This window comes from Salvelinus sp. IW2-2015, linkage group LG15 (assembly GCF_002910315.2).
Source record: "Salvelinus sp. IW2-2015 linkage group LG15, ASM291031v2, whole genome shotgun sequence".
Taxonomy (NCBI): Eukaryota; Metazoa; Chordata; class Actinopteri; order Salmoniformes; family Salmonidae; genus Salvelinus; species Salvelinus sp. IW2-2015.
In genome coordinates this window covers 41,051,723-41,070,258 of record NC_036855.1, presented here as the reverse complement: position 1 = coordinate 41,070,258, position 18,536 = coordinate 41,051,723, and the positions used below count along the sequence as shown (strand labels likewise).

The following is an 18,536-nucleotide window of genomic DNA, read 5'->3' as shown; positions in this document are numbered from 1 at the left end:
AACATGACCACAAATCATGATCAACAAGTTTTAATGTTGTTCCGCCATTGCCACACATATACCAAAGGTGACGTCAAAGGGTGTCATAATACATTGCTTAAAACCACATCAATACATCAGGCACATCCGTCACATGGGTGTCACTTCCCATACTGTTGTCGCTCTTGAAGCTGGGTTCAGACACATCCTGTGTCTCATCCAAGGGGAAGAAGTTTACTTGGAGCAGAAGGTTTCTCTGCACCACCTTCTCATTTCCACTATGACCCCAGATCTTGTAGATGTGGAGTCCAGGCTTTGAAGCCACAACAGTGTAGACGTCTGGTTCCCACTTGTCGGCAAGCTTGGGTTTTCCTCTGCATCCCTTGTTATCCACAAGAACTTGGTCACCAATGGAGCTAGGCTGGATTTGACTTTCTTGATGTACTGGTCAGACTGGTGTCTCTGTTCCACTGCAGAGTTCTTCTGAGCTTGGAGCATAACAGACTGGAGGTTGCTCACCAGGGTCTTCACATAGACATCGTAGCCACAGACAGTCTCGTCCTGAAAGACGTTCTTGAACATCTGGTCAATAGGCAGCCTAGGTACTCTCCGAAACATCCAGTAGAAGGGTGCAAAGCCAGTGGTCTCATGAGCAGTACAAATGTACACAAAGGTCATGTTCTGGATCATCTGGGGACACTTCTGCTTTGACTTTGGGGGCAAGGATCTCAGCATGTTMCCTAGTGTTCTGTTCAACCTCTCCATGCCACTACCCTCCGTAGGATGATAGGCAGAGGTACAAGACTTCTTGACACAGGCCAACTCCAGGAATTAGGCGATGAATTCACTTTGGAAATTCACTCTCTGGTCTGAGTGGAGACGGGTAGGAAATCCATAGACACAGAATAAGTTGTCCGTAAGCTTCTTCAAACTTTCGTTGCTATCTGGTCCCAGCAGGGGAATGCATGTGCCATCTTGGTGAAGTGATCACTAATCACTAGGACAGGTCTTGGTATAGTTGCGGACGTCTTTCTCCATTACGTGCCATAAAAACCTCTGACGGGCGAGGGAGACGGTGCGTGGCTGGCCACCAGGCAAGGCCTCCTTCCTCAGAGTCTCAGGTAGGACGTATGGAATCGCTTGCTCTTGTTAAGTGGATCATTGGAAACTCTGTACAATATATCATTCACCAGTGTGAGCATTTCCCTTTGTTTCAGATTCTCCCGAGCGAGCTGGTTGTCATTGTGATGCTTACGTTTGGATGGTCTGCACTTCCTCTCAACATATTGGATCACTGTGGAGATGGAGGCATCATGTTGTTGGTGGGGCTTGAGCTCTTCTATGGACAAGGAGGGGAGTGTGTATTAGCTAGCTGGGGCAACGTGCTCATGTGGTCCACTAACAAAGCAGCTCTCTGTTGAGACGCAGACTCCCAGTCTTCATGAGAGGAGAGTAAGACTGACACGCCATCCTCAGACAAGGACACATCCGCAGACACACACAGGGAGGAGTTATCCTAGGACTTGCGGCTGACATGTRTGGCGGAATGCATCCTGCTTACATCCATCTTCCACATCACACAGACAAGAGTCGATGACTCGGTGGCTTCACAAACGGGTCCCTGCTCAGCGCGTTGGGCACAACATTGTTTCCCTGGAATGTGTTTGATCTCAAAGCAGTATGGTGCAAGCTTGGAGACTCAGCGTAGCTCACCTGCATCCACCTTGTGCTTGGTCATGATGTAGGGCAGGGATGGSCAACATAATTTTTTTTGTGGCCCCCACTCCCATCAATGTTGCCCATCCCTGATGTAGGGTAAGTATACCCATTAAGCCCATTTCAATCTTGGTATTCAAAGAAAAAAAGAAAATAAATTCTGCCATTTCATGTTTCAACCAGTTCATGTGGTTGTTGTATTCATACCAGTTTTTATTCTTAGCCAATCAGATGATTTATTATTAAGTTATAAAGTATTCAGACCTCTTGACTAATTCCACATTTTCTTGTTACAGCTGAATTAAAAATGTATTCAATATTTTTTTACTCTGTGAAAACAGATTTTTAGAAATGTTTGAAAATTTTGTGAATATCAAATACAGAAATATTTAATTTACATAAGTATTCACACCCCTGAGTCAATACTTTGTAGAAGCACCTTTGGCAGCGATTACAGTGAGTCTACAAGAGCTTCACACACTTGGATTGTGCAACATTTGCCCATTATTCTTTTCAAAATTCTTCAAGCTCTGTCAAATTGGTTGTTGATTATTGTGAAACAACCATTTTCAGGTCTTGCCATAGGTTTTCAAGTAGATTTAAGTCAAAACTGTAACTCGGCCACTCAGGAACATTCACTGTCTTCTTGGTAAGCAACTCCAGTGTAGATTTGACCTTGTGTTTTAGGTTATTGTCCTGCTGAAAGGTGAATTAATCTCCCAGTGTCTGGTGGAAATGTAATGATCGTCCTGGAAAGAAGGTGACCAAAACGCAGCGTGGTAAGTGTTCATTATAATTTAATACATAACCTGAACACTGAAACAACAAAAACAACAAAGAGAGTGAACGAAACAAAACAGTTCTGTCTGGTGCAACACAAAACAGAAAACAACTACCCACAACACACAGGTGGAAAAAGGCTACCTAAGTATGGTTCTCAATCAGAGACAACGATAGACAGCTGCCTCTGATTGAGAACCACACCCGGTCAAACACACAGAAAAGAAAACATAGAACACAAGACATAGAATGCCCACCCCAACTCACGCCCTGACCAAACCAAAATAGAGACATAAAAAGGATCTCTAAGGTCAGGGCGTGACAGGAAAGCAGACGGAACCAGTTTTTCCTCTAGCATTTTGCCTGTGCTGAGCTCAGCATTTCCCAAACTCGTGATCAAGGAGATCACTTAATACTGATTTCTCTCTTCCATCAGAAGCAATGGGTCAAACTGAATTTGTAATAAAAGGAATGACCTTCTACTGTGCTAAGTAGGCCTAACTCTCGGCATCAGTAGACTATTTTAGTGTATTTTTAGGAACAGCTTAACAGGAAACAGCTCAGCCAGGAGCATCACTCAGATCTATCATGAGTTCTAGACATATTTACAGTAGCCTATATAGATACACACAGTGGCAAGAAAAAGTATGTGAACCCTTTGGAAATACCTGGATTTCTGCATAAATTGGTCAGAAAATCTGATCTTCATCTAGGTCACAACAATAGACAAACACAGTCTGCTTAAACTAATAACACACAAACAATTACACGTTTTCAAGTCTTTATTGAACACACCGTGTAAACATTCACAGTGCAGGGTGGAAAAAGTATGTGAACCCTTGGATTTAATAACTGGTTGACCCTTCTTTGGCAGCAATGACCTCAACCAAATGTTTTCTGTAGTTGCAGATCAGACCTACACAACAGTCAGGAGGAATTTTGGACCATTCTTTTTTACAAAACTGTTTCAGTTCAGCAATATTCTTGGGATGTCTGGAGTGAACTGCTCTCGAGGTCATGCCACAGCATCTCAATCGGGTTGAGGTCAGGACTCTTGACTGGGCCACTCCAGAAGACGCATTTTCTTCTGTTGAAGCCATTCTGTTGTTCATTTATTTTTGTGTTTTGGGTTGTTGTCCTGTTGCTTCACCCAACTTCTGTTGAGCTTCAATTGGCAGATAGATAGCCTTACATTCTCCTGCAAAATGTCTTAATAAACTTGGGAATTCATTTTTCCGTCAATGATAGCAAGCTGTCCAGGCCCTGAGGCAGCAAAGCAGCCCAAAACCATGATGCTCTCTCCACCATACTTTACAGTTGGGATGAGGTTTTGATGTTGGTGTGGTGTGCRTTTTTTTCTCCACACATAGTGTTGTGTGTTCCTTCCAAACAACACAACTTTAGCTTCATCTGTCCACAGAATATTTTGCCAGTAGCTCTGTGGAATATCCAGGTGCACTTTTGCAAACTTCAGACGTGCAGCAATGTTTTTTTTGGATAGCAGTGGCTTCTTCCGTGGTGTCCTCCTATGCACACCTGTCACYACTTCCACCAAAGGTGGCTCCCCTACCTGTTCGGGCGGCGCTCGGCGGTCGTCGTCGCCGGTCTACTAGCTGCCACCGATCCCCTTTTCCTTTTCTGTTTGTTATGTCTTATTGGTTGCACCTGTTTTTTGTTTGAGTTTTGTTTCAGGGCTATTTAAGCCTGTTAGGCCTGCCTGCTTTTGTGRGGGCTTGTTCTCTGTTTGTCTAGGTTGGTTGCGTGTTATGTTCACTGAATGTGTGGTGTCCAGTTTTGGGTTGGACATATTTATTTTTGCCTGTCGTTTTTGGCGTTACTTTTGGATACCGTAATAAAGTTTGGTTTTCCCCATTATCCTCTGCTCTCTGCGCCTGACTCCGCACCCACCACTCCTAGCTGTGTGACAACACCATTCTTGTTTAGTGTTTTACCTATCGTAGACTTGTCAGAGATGTTAGCATCTTCCAGAGACTTCTGTAAGTCTTTAGCTGACACTCTAGGATTATTCTTAACCTCATTGAGCATTCTGCGCTGTGCTCTTGCAGTCATCTTTACAGGAACAGTGGTGAACTTACTCCATTTATAGACACTTTGTCTTACCGTGGACTGATGAACATCAAGGCTTTTAGAGATGCCTTTGTAAACCCTTTCCAGCTTTATGCAAGTCAACAATTCTAAATCTTCGGTCTTCTGAGATCTCTTTTGRTCGAGGCATGGTTCACATCAGGCAATGCTTCTTGTGAATAGCAAACTCAAATTTTGTGAGTGTTTTTTTATAGGGCAAGGCAGCTCTAACCAACATCTCCAATCTCAACTCATTGATTGGACTCCAGGTTAGCTGACTCCTGACTCCAATTAGCTTTTGGAGAAGTAATTAGCCTAGGGGTTCACATACTTTTTCCAAACTACAGTGTGAATGTTTAAATGATGTATTCAATAGACAAGAAAAATACAATAATTTGTGTGTTATTAGTTTAAGCACACTATGTTTTTGTCTATTGTTGTTACTAAGATTTATGACTAATTTATGCAGAAATCCAAGTAATTCCAAAGGGTTCACATAATTTTTCTTGCCACTGTATATATCTATATGTATACAGTTGAAGTCGGAAGTTTACATACACTTAGGTTGGAGTCATTAAAACTCGTTTTTCAACCACTACACACATTTCRTGTTAACAAATGAAAGTTTTGGACATCTACTTTGTGCATGACACAATACATTTTTCCAACAATTGTTTACAAACAGATTATTTCACTTATAATTCACTGTATCACAATTCCAGTCGGTCAGGAGTTTACATACACTAAGTTGACTGTGCCTTTAAACAGCTTGGAAATTGGCCAATTGGAGGTGTACCTGTGGATGTATTTCAAGGCCTACCTTCAAACTCAGTGCCTCTTCGCTTGACATCATGGGAAAATCTAAAGAAATSAGCCAAATCAGCCAAGGTTTGGAGCAATTTCCAAACGCCTGAAGGTACCACGTTCATCTGTACAAACAATAGTATGCAAGTATAAACACCATGGGACGACGCAGCCATCATACCGCTCAGGAAGGAGATGCGTTCTGTCTCCTAGAGATGAACGTACTTTGGTGCGAAAAGGGCAAATCAATCCCAGAACAACAGCAAAGGACCTTGTGAAGATGCTGGAGGAAACAGCCATTGGAAGCTCGGTGCATGTACATAGAAAAAGAACACAATTCAACAATTGATGGATGGTGGCATTATATGATGCCTGAATAGGAAAGAGGATTTGATCAAACCTATTGGTATTCTTGATCAATTCTTGATCCAAAAAGACACACAACGGTTATGGGGTTAATTCCAAATCTGCTTGCATTGCTTGGTAGTGTATTAGCATGGTATGAGACAACATAAATAATACAATGTAAGTAAAAAAATAAATAAACAGTATTGTCCTAAATTGAGACATTATTATTWTWTTTTTTTATCACATCAATAACATCAAAATCTTTCAGAATGTACCTGTTTTCAGTATAGAATGACATGTATACAGATTATATTACAACTTTTTGTGTTTTGTCTTAGTGATTGCTTTTTAGTAAATAGGAAACTCAACAGTGTGTTAGTACGAGAAACATTAACTAGATGGTTGTTTTATGTTTGTGAAACCTTGAAATGTACACAATGACAAGTGATTTTGTAACAACAAATTTTTATTGGCAAATTGTATCAAATATATATCATTGTATGTTTGAATTAGCACTCATATAAACTATTTTCATCACTGCCTTGTAAACACATTCTTGTAAATTGGAGCTACTGTACGTGATTATATGGGGCTGTTGTACAGATTTGAGCACTTGACAAGACGTTGACATTTCTGGGTATGTCTCACCTGTAACATAATGATAATAAAGATTATTATAACAATAATGCTATATTATTTTTTATAATAATACAAATCTGTCAATCAACCAAATGTATTTCTTAAAACCCCTTTTTGCATCAGCAGTTGTCAAAGTGTTTTACAGATACCCAGTCTAAAAATCTAAGACCCGCCGAAGCACAGCATCTAGGAAACACGCCCTAGAAGTCATAAACCTAGGATTAAAATTAGAGAGGAACCATGCTCCAAGGGCTGTGCTGAGTGGACATTTAAGAGTACATGTGCCTCTTACTGTTATTCAAGATGTTCCAACATTGGTAGATTACCCTCATATAATAACCAGGGTGGCTGTAGAGTGGGCAAAAGTTCAACACTCAGGGGTCAATGTCATGTCTTTTGTCTTTTTCATAGCCTGAGAGAGAAAGAGAGAGAGATAATCTATTACATAAAGTTATCACAGATGCACACTATGTAACACATTATATTAATAATTCCCTCAAAATTTGATGTCATTGTCTTTCATAACTGTTGCAATACAAAACATTGAAATGTTGTCAAATATTTATGACTTTGTTATACATTGAGTGAAATGTTATACATTGAGAGAGAGAGTAATATTACACAATTAAATTATAGATCACCACTCACACACACASAGACATGGCTTCATAGTTGTTCATAGTTTATTATCATAGTTTGATCATAGTTTCTAATTATCGATTCTAATCATAGTTTGAACATAGTTGGCCATAGATTCTAATCATACTTTCTAATCATACTTTCTAGTCTGAGAGGTTTGATATAATAAGAGGGTCAAATAGAACCTAAGAGGGCAGAAGCTATTGTTTACAAACAGTATGAATAAAAACAATGGCTACTGCTCAATGGATAAATAGCCTTCATTAAAAAAAAACATACATGTCAATGAAAACAATTAACACATATACTTCTTAAATAATATATATATACACACAAACATCACATTGAATATTCAACTCACGTTTAAAAAGATCCATGAGAAAGGAAGGATTCCCAGATGATCTTTTAGCTGTTCTGTCTTCATGCTGTTCTGGGCTGATGGCTGTTGGAGAGGGGAGGGGCAGTTGAGTGAGCTGGGGCCTTTTATGGCCCTGCCTCTGGGAGCCTGTCAGCTTGTGACATGAGAGAGTGAAAGAGGGCCTACCTGTAAGCTATTTTGTGCTACAGACATACTTGTTTTGGACCATTCAGGGATCTACTATCAAACAGTCATGAAATCATAAAACAAATGAATGTCTACACTAAAGAATGTGAATTTGGTCATAAAAATACTTTTTGACAAGTTATATGCATGAAAATAAAGATGCTTAAAACATGGGACTTTTTAGAGAGATTTTTGGACACTATAGGGGCCTCCTAGGCCTTGTTATGGATACATGTCTATACATTTGCTCCATTTCTGGGTCCCATTTTGCCAAGATATTGGGGAATCACGTGAGGGGAATATTGACCAACTGAGCATCTCCGTGTACATCTCAATTAACACAATAGGCGTTTTGTTACATTTCAGTAATCTGTGATGTATTTAAAGTGGCATATTGGGTTGCAAACTCAAAAATGAATACATTTAAACTATTTCTGACATGTTACTGGTGTCTTTAAAAAAAAGTCCATTAACGATGAGGTGTACACTTTTGTTTCACAGTAGATTTGTTTAAGACTAACAAGAAACACTCTGTGTGTCCCCTGATTTAGCCCAGTGCATTAAAATGTTATTAAAGGGGGTAAAATGGATCTGTTTAAATCATAAGTAAAGGGCCCATCTTAAAGAGTACAATTACCCTTTCAAAAAGAGGATGGCATGATTGATTGAGACAGCCACCTCAGGAGACCTCACGAGAACACATAAAAACTGTTTTCAAACATTTGTGATGTGGTCTCCTGATGTGTAAGGGTTGTAAACACTTGTTAACCCTTCATAGGGATATGCTGAGAAGTCTTTTGGAAGGTCAGAGGTTAGACAGGTTTAAAAAACATTGGTTCCTACACAAATACAGAGACACACACAACCACACGTGGGACATACAGATGGCCTGACATCCTCGGGGGAAAAAACAACTGTTATGTACATGTAGACCCCCATGCTGTGTAAGGGCACACCTGTTGAATTGATGAGAAAAAACATTTGTTCTAACAAACAAAACAACACACACACATCTTTCTCTTATGTTGAGAGAAACCGCTCGTGGGAGACAGACAGAGAGAGACATAGAGATTTCCTTCATTGAAGGTAAGATACATATTATTTTTTAAATATAATATTTTCTCCTAAAATGTTAATACCGAAATGCCTACTGTACAGACCTTTAAACAGATTACTATTGTGAAAAAGTGCACTATGCAATATTATACTATACCTRTGTTTTTTTTACTCAAATGTATATAAAACATACATATATTATGAAACAATACTACATTTAAAACCCCTTAAATGTTTACATGTGTAATATATATATATATATATTTTTTTTTTCTTTTAACTGTATTCATATAAAATCAGATTTTTGATTATTTTCAGGATTCTCTCTATGTATGTAAACCCACTAACCTGACAATATGTTCCTTTATTGAAGGTAAGACACATTTTATTTTTAAATATAATATTTTCTTCTAAAATTTTAATACCAAAATGCCTACTGTACAGACCGTTAAACATATTACTATTGTGAAAAAGTGCACTATGCAATATTATACTATACCTCTGTTTTTTTTWAAACTCAAATGCATATAAAACGTACATATTATTATCAAAAATATAACATTTAATACCCCTTAAATGTTTACATGTATAATATATACATATATATAGATATTTTAAACTGTATTCATATAAAATAAGGTTTTTGATTATTTTTAGGATTCTCTCTGTGTGTTTAAACCCACAGACCTGACAATATTAAGAATGTGTTTTTACTAAACATTTATATAAATCATACATATTATTTCCCAATACTACACTTTAATATCCATGAAATGTTTCCAGGTATAATTATTCTTTAATTTCTTTCATGTATTTGTCTGAGACAATAATGTTCTCAGCAAGTTTCTCTGCTTGTAACCTAACTTCCTGCCACATGACCACATGTTCACACCCCGAGGGGGGGGGTGACAGAGGTCATGAGCTCATCGGATGCCACAGCACCCCCACTGTTTTCAGACAGTTGTTTCAAAGACCTTCCACAAGCACACGCACCCAACCTTTGAGGGGCAGAGATAGCCTGATATTTCATTCAATGTGGGCACACCTGTTGGGGCGGCAGCGTAGCCTAGTGGTTAGAGTGTCGGATTAGTAACTGAAAGGTTGCAAGTTCAAATCCCCGAACTGACATCTGTTGTTCTGCCCCTGAACAAGGCATTTAACCCGCTGTCATTGAAAATAAGAATTTGTTCATATTGCCTAGTTAAATAAATAAAAATGTAAATTACTTTAAAAAAATCTTTAGTACATATGCGTTACATGTTATTATTGAACAATACTACATATACATGTTTATATGTAATTATTCTTCAATTCCTATCTTAGAGATAAAGGAAGGATCTATTGTAAACCAACACCCCCATCCGTCTCTAAATCCCCATCATCAAGATGTGCCCGGTTCAGACACTGTCTCTTTCCCGCTTGATCTCCAGTACCTTCCAGGTTTCGTATGTTTTCTTTTCCATGATAGATCAACCTTCTTGCCTTTATGCCCAAGTTATGTCTTGAGGACAGAAGGGCCCATCGCCGTAAATGTTCACGATGTTGGAAAAGATTTTCCACTTGTTTTATCATCACTTTTTAAATAATCTCCCCACCTAAAGCTAGACAGGCACAAAATAGTTGACCTCTGTGGATGCTTTTGAAAATACATACGAACTAACTGAATTGGTTGCATTTGAACTATTGAATTCAGCACAACCTAAAATTGTCACTTTGAACTATATGCCACTGAAGAGATTCTTATGGCTTTCAAATGATCTTGCCCGCAGACTTCCTCTTCCAATGCGTACCCAGGCAGGGATGTTCCACTCAGGGCCTGTTCGATCTGACATAGAGCAAGTCTTATCTTAAGCCATTCTCTCATCCGCAACYCAGGAGAAACACGCTCTGGTTTTGGTTGAAAACGGCGTCGTTTATGTGTTTATGAAAATCTTCACCGTTGAATCGTCCGGTTGGAAAATGTACCCCATATGTTCGTCACTCATATCCAGCAAACCATTAAAACAATCAGTAGCATCACAAAGAATGGCTTCAATGGTTTTGTCATTGTGTTCATGACACGAASGACACAATACCCCGATAATTGTTCTAGGAGCCATGTTTTATGTAGTTTATCTCTCTTGAGGTTTCTTGTTGCTCGTAGTGTTCACAGCTCTTACTTATACTCAGGCAAACCTACCCCGGAAATTACAGTTTCATATACACGCTCCCCAAACAGTAGWTCAAAAAGTTCACTACAAAATTTCCCAACTCTTTCAAATGTTCAAACACATTCCACAGTTCAACAAGGTCACTACACATCAATCACCAGGACAGCTTTATTGCAAACACATGCTTTACCCATAACAGCTGCACTATCCGTTTACATAAGCACTCACTCGATAGCGTGAGACTTCCGTCGCCGACAGAGATGGCCGCCTCGCTTCGCGTTCTTAGGTGACTATGCAGTATTTTGTTTTTTTACGTGTTATTTCTTACATTGGTACCCCAGGTAATCTTAGGTTTTATTACATACAGTCGGGAGGAACTATTGGATATAAGAGCAACGTCAACTCACCATCATTACGACCAGGAATACGACTTTCCCGAAGCGGATCCTCTGTTTTGCCCATCACCCATGCCAATGGATCGGATCCCAGCCGGCAAACCAAAACAACGATGCCGTAAAAGGGGCAGTCAAAGCTGTCTTCTGGTCAGGATCCGGGCACATCGCGCACCGCTCCCGAGCATACTACTCGCCAATGTCCAGTCTCTTGACAACAAGGTAGATGAAATCCGAGCAAGGGTAGCATTCCAGAGAGACATAAGAGACTGTAACGTTCTTTGCTTCACGGAAACATGGCTCACTCGAGACACGCTATCGGAGTCGGTACAGCCAGGTGGTTTCTTCARGCATCGCGCCGACAGAAACAAGCATCTTTCTGGTAAGAAGAGGGGCYGGGGGGTATGCTTTATGATTAACGAGACGTGGTGTGATCATAACAACATACAGGAACGGAAGTCCTTTTGTTCACCTGACTTAGAATTTCTCGCAATCAAATGTCGACCGCATTATCTACCAAGAGAATTCTCTTCGATTATAATCACAGCCGCATATATTCCCCCCCAAGCAGACACATCGATGGCCCTGKACAAACTTCATTTGACTCTATGTAAACTGGAAACCACATATCCTGAGGCTGCATTCATTGTAGCTGGGGATTTTAACAAGGCTAATCTGAAAACAAAACTCCCTAAATTCTATCAGCATATCGATTATGCTACCAGGGCTGGTAAAACCCTGGATCATTGTTATTCTAACTTCCGCGACGCATATAAGGCCCTCCTTTCGGAAAAGCTGACCACGACTCCATTTTGCTGCTCCCTGCCTATATAGACAGAGACTAAAACAGGAAGCTCCCGTGCTCAGGTCTGTTCAACGCTGGTCCGACCAATCTGATTCCACGTTTCAAGATTGCTTCGATCACGTGGACTGGGATATGTTCCGCATTGCGTCAAACAACAACATTGACGAATACGCTGATTCGGTGAGCGAGTTTATTAGCAAGTGCATCGGCGATGTCGTACCCACAGCAACTATTAAAACATTCCCAAACCAGAAACCGTGGATTGATGGCAGCATTCGCGCAAAACTGAAAGCGCGAACCACTGCTTTTAATCAGGGCAAGGTGACCGGAAACATGACCGAATACAAACAGTGTAGCTATTCCCTCCGCAAGGCAATCAAACAAGCTAAGCGTCAGTATAGAGACAAAGTAGAGTCGCAATTCAATGGCTCAGACACAAGAGGTATCTGACAGGGTCTACAGTCAATCACGGATTACAAAAAGAAAACCAGCCCCTTCGCGGACCAGGATGTCTTGCTCCCAGACAGACTAAACAACTTCTTTGCTCGCTTTGAGGACAATACAGTGCCACTGACACGGCCCGCTACCAAAACCCGCGGACTCTCCTTCACTGCAGCCGACGTGAGTAAAACATTTAAACGTGTTAACCCTCGCAAGGCTGCAGGCCCAGACGGCATCCTCAGCCGCGTCCTCAGAGCATGCGCAGACCAGCTGGCTGGTGTGTTTACGGACATATTCAATCAATCCTTATCCCAGTCTGCTGTTCCCACATGCTTCAAGAGGGCCACCATTGTTCCTGTTCCCAAGAAAGCTAAGGCACTCATGAAGTGCTTTGAGAGACTAGTCAAGGACCATATCACCTCCACCCTACCTGACACCCTAGACCCACTCCAATTTGCTTACCGCCCCAATTGGTCCACAGACAACGCAATCGCAACCACACTGCACACTGCCCTAACCCATCTGGACAAGAGGAATACCTATGTGAGAATGCTGTTCATCGACTACAGCTCAGCATTTAACACCATAGTACCCTCCAAACTTGTCATCAAGCTTGAGACCCTGGGTCTCGACCCGCCCTGTGCAACTGGGTACTGGACTTCCTGACGGGCCGCCCCCAGGTGGTGAGGGTAGGTAACAACATCTCCACCCCACTGATCCTCAACACTGGGGCCCCACAAGGGTGCGTTCTGAGCCCTCTCCTGTACTCCCTGTTCACCCACGACTGCGTGGCCATGCACGCCTCCAACTCAATCATCAAGTTTGCAGACGACACTACAGTGGTAGGCTTGATTACCAACAACGACGAGACGGCCTACAGGGAGGAAGTGGGGGCCCTCGGAGTGTGGTGTCAGGAAAATAACCTTACACTCAACGTCAACAAAACAAAGGAGATGGTCGTGGACTTCAGGAAACAGCAGAGGGAGCACCCCCCTATCCACATCGACGGGACAGTAGTGGAGAGGGTAGTAAGTTTTAAGTACCTTGGCGTACACATCACGGACAAACTGAATTGGTCCACCCACACAGACAGCGTGGTGAAGAAGGCGCAGCAGCGCCTCTTCAACCTCAGGAGGCTGAAGAAATTCGGCTTGTCACCAAAAGCACTCACAAACTTTTACAGATGCACAATCGAGAACATCCTGTCGGGCTGTATCACCGCCTGGTACGGCAACTGCTCAGCCCACAACCGTAAGGCTCTCCAGAGGGTAGTGAGGTCTGCACAACGCATCACTGGGGGCAAACTACCTGCCCTCCAGGACACCTACACCACCCAATGTCACAGTCATCATGGGAAAATCAAAAGAAATCATCCAAGACCTCCAAAAAAAAATTGTAGACCTCCACAAGTCTGGTTCATCCTTGGGAGCAATTTCCAAACGCCTGAAGGTACCACATTCATCTGTACAACCAATAGTACGCAAGTATAAACACCATGGGACCAGGCAGCTGTCATACCGCTCAGGAAGGAGARGTGTTATGTCTCCTAGAGATTAACGTACCTTGGTGCGAAAAGTGCAAATCAATCCCAGAACACCAGGGAAGGACCTTGTGAAGATACTGGAGGAAACAGGTACAAAAGTATCTATAGCCACAGTAAAACAAGTCCTATATCAACATAACCTGAAAGGCCGCTCAGCAAAGAAGAAGCCACTGCTCCAAAACCGGCATAAAAAAGCCAGACTACGGTTTGCAACTGCACATGGGGACAAAGATCGTACTTTTTGGAGAAATGTCCTCTGGTCTGATGAAACAAAAATAGAACTGCTTGGCCATAATGACCATCATTATGTTTGGGAATGTGATGAAAGAAATAAAAGCTGAAATAAATCATTCTCTCTACTATTATTCTGACATTTCACATTCTTAAAATAAAGTGGTGATCCTAACTGACCTAAAACAGGGAATTTTTACTTGGATTAAATGTCAGGAATTGTGAAAAACTGAGTTTAAATGTATTTGGCTAAGGTGTATGTAAACTTCAACTGTATATATATAGATATATAACCAACCTCTGGCCTGTATTTGAAGTGGAAGGATGGTGGATGGTAACTTGCCTAGGCCTCTCCTGAAGAGCCAGATCAAAGCCCCCTGGTGGTGGTGTTATGTAACAGCAGTATCAGGGGACCTGGTATCCATAACGTGTCCACAGTAGGACTGTTTCCTATTAACATTTATGTTAATGTGGTAGATGATTTGCAGCTTGCCAACGCTCGAGGCACGATGAGTAACTAAGTGTACAACAAAATAAACACCAACCCCCCAATCAGTCAAATACAAAGTGATCGTTTAGTTAGCCACAGTATCACACACATAAAATAACCTTAACACTACTGAGCCAATCAGACCCAAGCTGTACTGTACTGGCCAGGTTACACATCCACCATAGCTGCTTGAACCATGTTGAAAAGGACAATGTGAACAGAAAATAAAGCCAGCACAGGGTGTTTTCTCCACTCGGTCAATTAAAGACTTTCTTTTATTTGGTGTTGTAAGATAAAACTACATGAAAGACCCAAGCAGACATTGTCCAGTCATTCCTCTATCTGTTTCTCTATCTCTGTTTCTCTCTCTTTAATACTTTAATAGTGTGTTCAATCATAAGCACTTATAACCCATTGGAGGTATAGTGTGAACTTAGATACAATCAAGCATGTAATAACATGTAGAAACACATCAACAATGTAACCGAGACCACGACGGACACGGCAGCCTACATGACAGACTCCACGACAGAAATGACTGACATACATATCAACCAATCACACGTCTCCTACATCAAACCTCCTTTCTGAACCCACCTGATCTGGGTTGCTATTCAATCAAACCCGTTATTCAGGTTTCCGTGGGTAAGACAAAAATGACCTTCCTCTATTAAAAGATAATGTTTGAGTTATATTACTGATCAGTTTCTTTTTGTTCCACACAGTGAATTTATTCTCATACATTCTATCTTACCCAGGAAACTCGGAAAGCATCCCCCCCAATTTCGTGATATCCAATTAGTAATTACAGTCTTGTCCCATTGCTGCAACTCCCGTACGGAGGTTGAGAAGGTCGAGAGCCATGCGACCTCCGAGCCGCACTGCTTCTTGACACACTCCCCGCTTAACCCGGTAGCCAGCCGCACCAATGCGTCGGAGGAAACACCGTACAACTGGCGACCGAAGTCAGCATGCAGCCTGGAATCGAACCCGGGTCTGAAGTGACGCCTCTAGCACTGCGATGCAGTGCCTTAGACCGCTGTGCCACTCAGGAGGCGGTTTTGATTAAATGCTGTTCCCATGTTGGACATGTCTCTGGGGGACAGGACTGGTCACGGATAGTATCGTTGTGGAGGAAGGGACAAAGGGACGGTACAGTGGGGACAGTATTAAGGTTTTGGTGTCTCTTGTTCCCTGTTTTCCCTAAAAGCTTGAGAGCAGCAGAGTGGTGTGGTCCAGGGGACAGGGACAGGGGTGCCATGCATGGACAGATGTCCCCAAACCTCATTATGTTATTCATAAAGTAAAAGGCACTTAAAAAAATCGTACAATCCAGTGTATTGTATTTATAATATATTGTCTCTTTCGTTCGCTCTCTCGATCTCTCTCATATATATATATATAGTATGAATACACACACACACACACACACATGATCATATAGATATAGGAAGGAATGCAAAGATGGAGGAGTATAAACACCAGACATTGTATATATAATAATATATATGTGACCTTTTAAAATAGTTTGGAGACAGCTGGTTATAATATTGGATATAGTACAAAAGGAAAGGAGTAACGAGAAGAAGATACAGCTTGGAGGACTCGTAAGGTTTAAGGTTCTTGTGGAGTGCAGAGAGGGACTCGTGGCAATAGTTTTCAGTTGCTCTGCAGGCAGCAAACTGAAGGAGTTGCATAGGCAAGAAATAACATGTGGTTCCTGATTAAATGGATCATAACAATAACACAGATCGGTATAACAACACAGATCGGTGTAACAAAAGAACTCAACCAAACAAGCAAATAGAAATTAAACAAGAACAATAACAAAGACAGTGAGGTAACTATCCACTTTTTGAAGCAAAAAAGCGGATTTAAGAAAAACTTTAAACTGGCCAGCTTCCGAGTCAGCAGCGTATTGGTGCAGGGTCATGGGAGGGGGGCAGAGTCCCGGTGGAATTGAGAGTGTGTGTTTGTGTGCGCTGAACTGAGTCAATCAGAGCAAGGCTCAGCAGTGTGTGGGTGTCTGTCAACCAGCCCTGTGTCTTGTTACTTTAGGGTGTTAAGGGGTAGTCGGGGGTCCAGGAGAGAAGGGGCACTACAGTTTAGTGGGGTAGGGTGGTAGGTGGGCGCGTAGTAGTGCTACACTTCATTCAGTGTCCTTGTATTTTCTGGTTGTTGGTAGCATAGTCTACAGTTCTGTGTCCTGGTATTTCTGGTTGTTGGTCTGGTAGTAGCCTCTCTTGGTGTGGTCTGCCAGCTGGCGTCGGTACTCTTCTTCTTCCCCTTCACTGGGGTAGAACCCACAACTCTCAGAGTATGGCAGCTTGGAGGGAGGGGTCTGGGGCTCAGGACGTGAGCTGGAACTGAACACACACACAGACGCACACACACACACACGCACACACACGTACACGCATGAACACACAGACACACACATTAATGTACAATACACACAGACACACAATATATTCAGTGAAAATCCCCACACGCAGATGAATATAGAGTACAACGGAAAGCGGACAGACGTAACACAACACACTCACGGTACGAATGGGTAAAAACCCTCCCATGTTGAGTTCCTACCCTATAGGCTGAGGCCGGCTGTGATTCAGTTTCTGGGTCTTCACAGGGACAGCATAGATGTCTGGGTGCTTCTGAGCTATCTCCAACTGGCCAGAGACAGACATTAGTATGATAACACAGACTAGCAGACACACACTCTTTCCCTCTCACTCACACACACATTCAGAGGTGCACACACACACACACATTCAGAGGCGCATGCACGCACGCACGCACGCACACACATCCACCCACCCTGGCGTTCTGGGCCTCCTGCAGCTCCAGCATCCTCTGAGTGCGTGCAAAGTGGTCCATCTTCTCAAAGGCCTTGATCTTCCCCAGGAACGACTTGAGGCTGGGGTCCTCAGGGCTCTCCCCTGGCTCCTCCGGGCCCCTAAAGGCTGTTGTGTTTGGGGCCGTGCTGCGGGTGGTGTCCTGGGTATTATAGGAAGGTTTGATGGCGATGGGGGGAGGTGCCAGTGGCTTGGCCTTGCCAAATGAGTTAAGGGTGCGAGGGAGAGGAGGGGGGTCGCTGGCAGGGCTGGAGGAGTGGGAGTCGTAGCCTCGGCTGGGGGGGGGCTCGTATGACCCTATGGGAGGGACTACCTCATCCCTGAACAGCAGCTTTACCTTGAGGGGGAGGGAGGGAGGCGGGGGGAGGGGGGGTGGACCAGCATAGAATTAGAATGAATCAAATCATTTTGATTCGATTCAGTCAATGAAATCATTCTATTTCTATGGGGACCAAACAGGGTCAGTCACAGATCCGCAAACCAAACATTTCTGTACGTGAATAGTAGATTTGTGACTAGAAAAACACTTAAAACAATAATCATTAACTTTAYGCTTCCGCGCTCATTACCTCACTATTGATTTACTACATAAAAGAAGCTTCAGGTTGTACTTTCCCAAACACATTCATAACAGAAGACAATGTTGAATACCACATTTTGATAGACAACACTGACCAAACCACGGACACCTATTTCTCTACAACACTTTAAGAGTTCAAAACACAGGTAGCCTACATTACTCTAGAATATCTGTTCAACAGACAAAGGTTCACAATACTATTAATTACTATGAGGTTTTACAAACGCAAGACCCTTCTATCACCACAAGGAATTTTGGGAGTTACTTTTTGCTAATTAGGTACCAGAGTGGTCTGCCGTTGGAGGAATCCGAGCCGTGGTGGGTGTGGTTTCTCCAGATCAGACCATTCTTCAGAGAGAAGGAGAGTTTGCTAGTTCTGATTTAGTTAAAGAGCTAAGGGGTGGTGGGGGGTTTCAAACATTCAAATGTAAGTGGATGTTTGAAAGCTACCGGAGA

The 18,536-nt window shown here is 42.2% G+C and overlaps 1 protein-coding gene and 1 long non-coding RNA gene across 6 annotated transcripts in view; both read right to left on the bottom strand.

Moving 5' to 3' along the window:
• Positions 1-5,100: 5,100 nt before the first annotated feature.
• Positions 5,101-8,228, bottom strand: LOC139028893 (uncharacterized). Of its 2 annotated transcripts, none has more exons than XR_011481108.1 (3): positions 7,352-8,228; positions 6,644-6,763; positions 5,101-6,360 (listed from the first exon to the last, which is right to left on the bottom strand). It is a non-coding gene; the product is annotated as an uncharacterized lncRNA (long non-coding RNA). The 2 variants fall into 2 exon arrangements; XR_011481109.1 differs by having other exon boundaries at positions 6,678-6,763; positions 7,352-8,041.
• Positions 8,229-14,883: 6,655 nt separating this feature from the next.
• The window catches only part of tjp2b (tight junction protein 2b (zona occludens 2)), a 127,829-nt gene continuing 124,176 nt past the window's right edge, over positions 14,884-18,536 (bottom strand). For 3 of the 4 annotated variants that reach the window (XM_070447146.1, XM_024002417.2, XM_070447145.1), the window contains exons 21-23: positions 17,463-17,837; positions 17,229-17,314; positions 14,884-17,008 (exon numbers count right to left, since the gene is read on the bottom strand). In XM_070447146.1, the coding sequence (XP_070303247.1) occupies positions 16,834-17,008; positions 17,229-17,314; positions 17,463-17,837 (636 nt within the window). In that variant the 3' untranslated portion in view covers positions 14,884-16,833. Of the gene's footprint in view, positions 17,009-17,188; positions 17,315-17,462; positions 17,838-18,536 lie in introns of all 4 variants that reach the window. The other variant, XM_070447144.1, reaches the window with a different exon arrangement.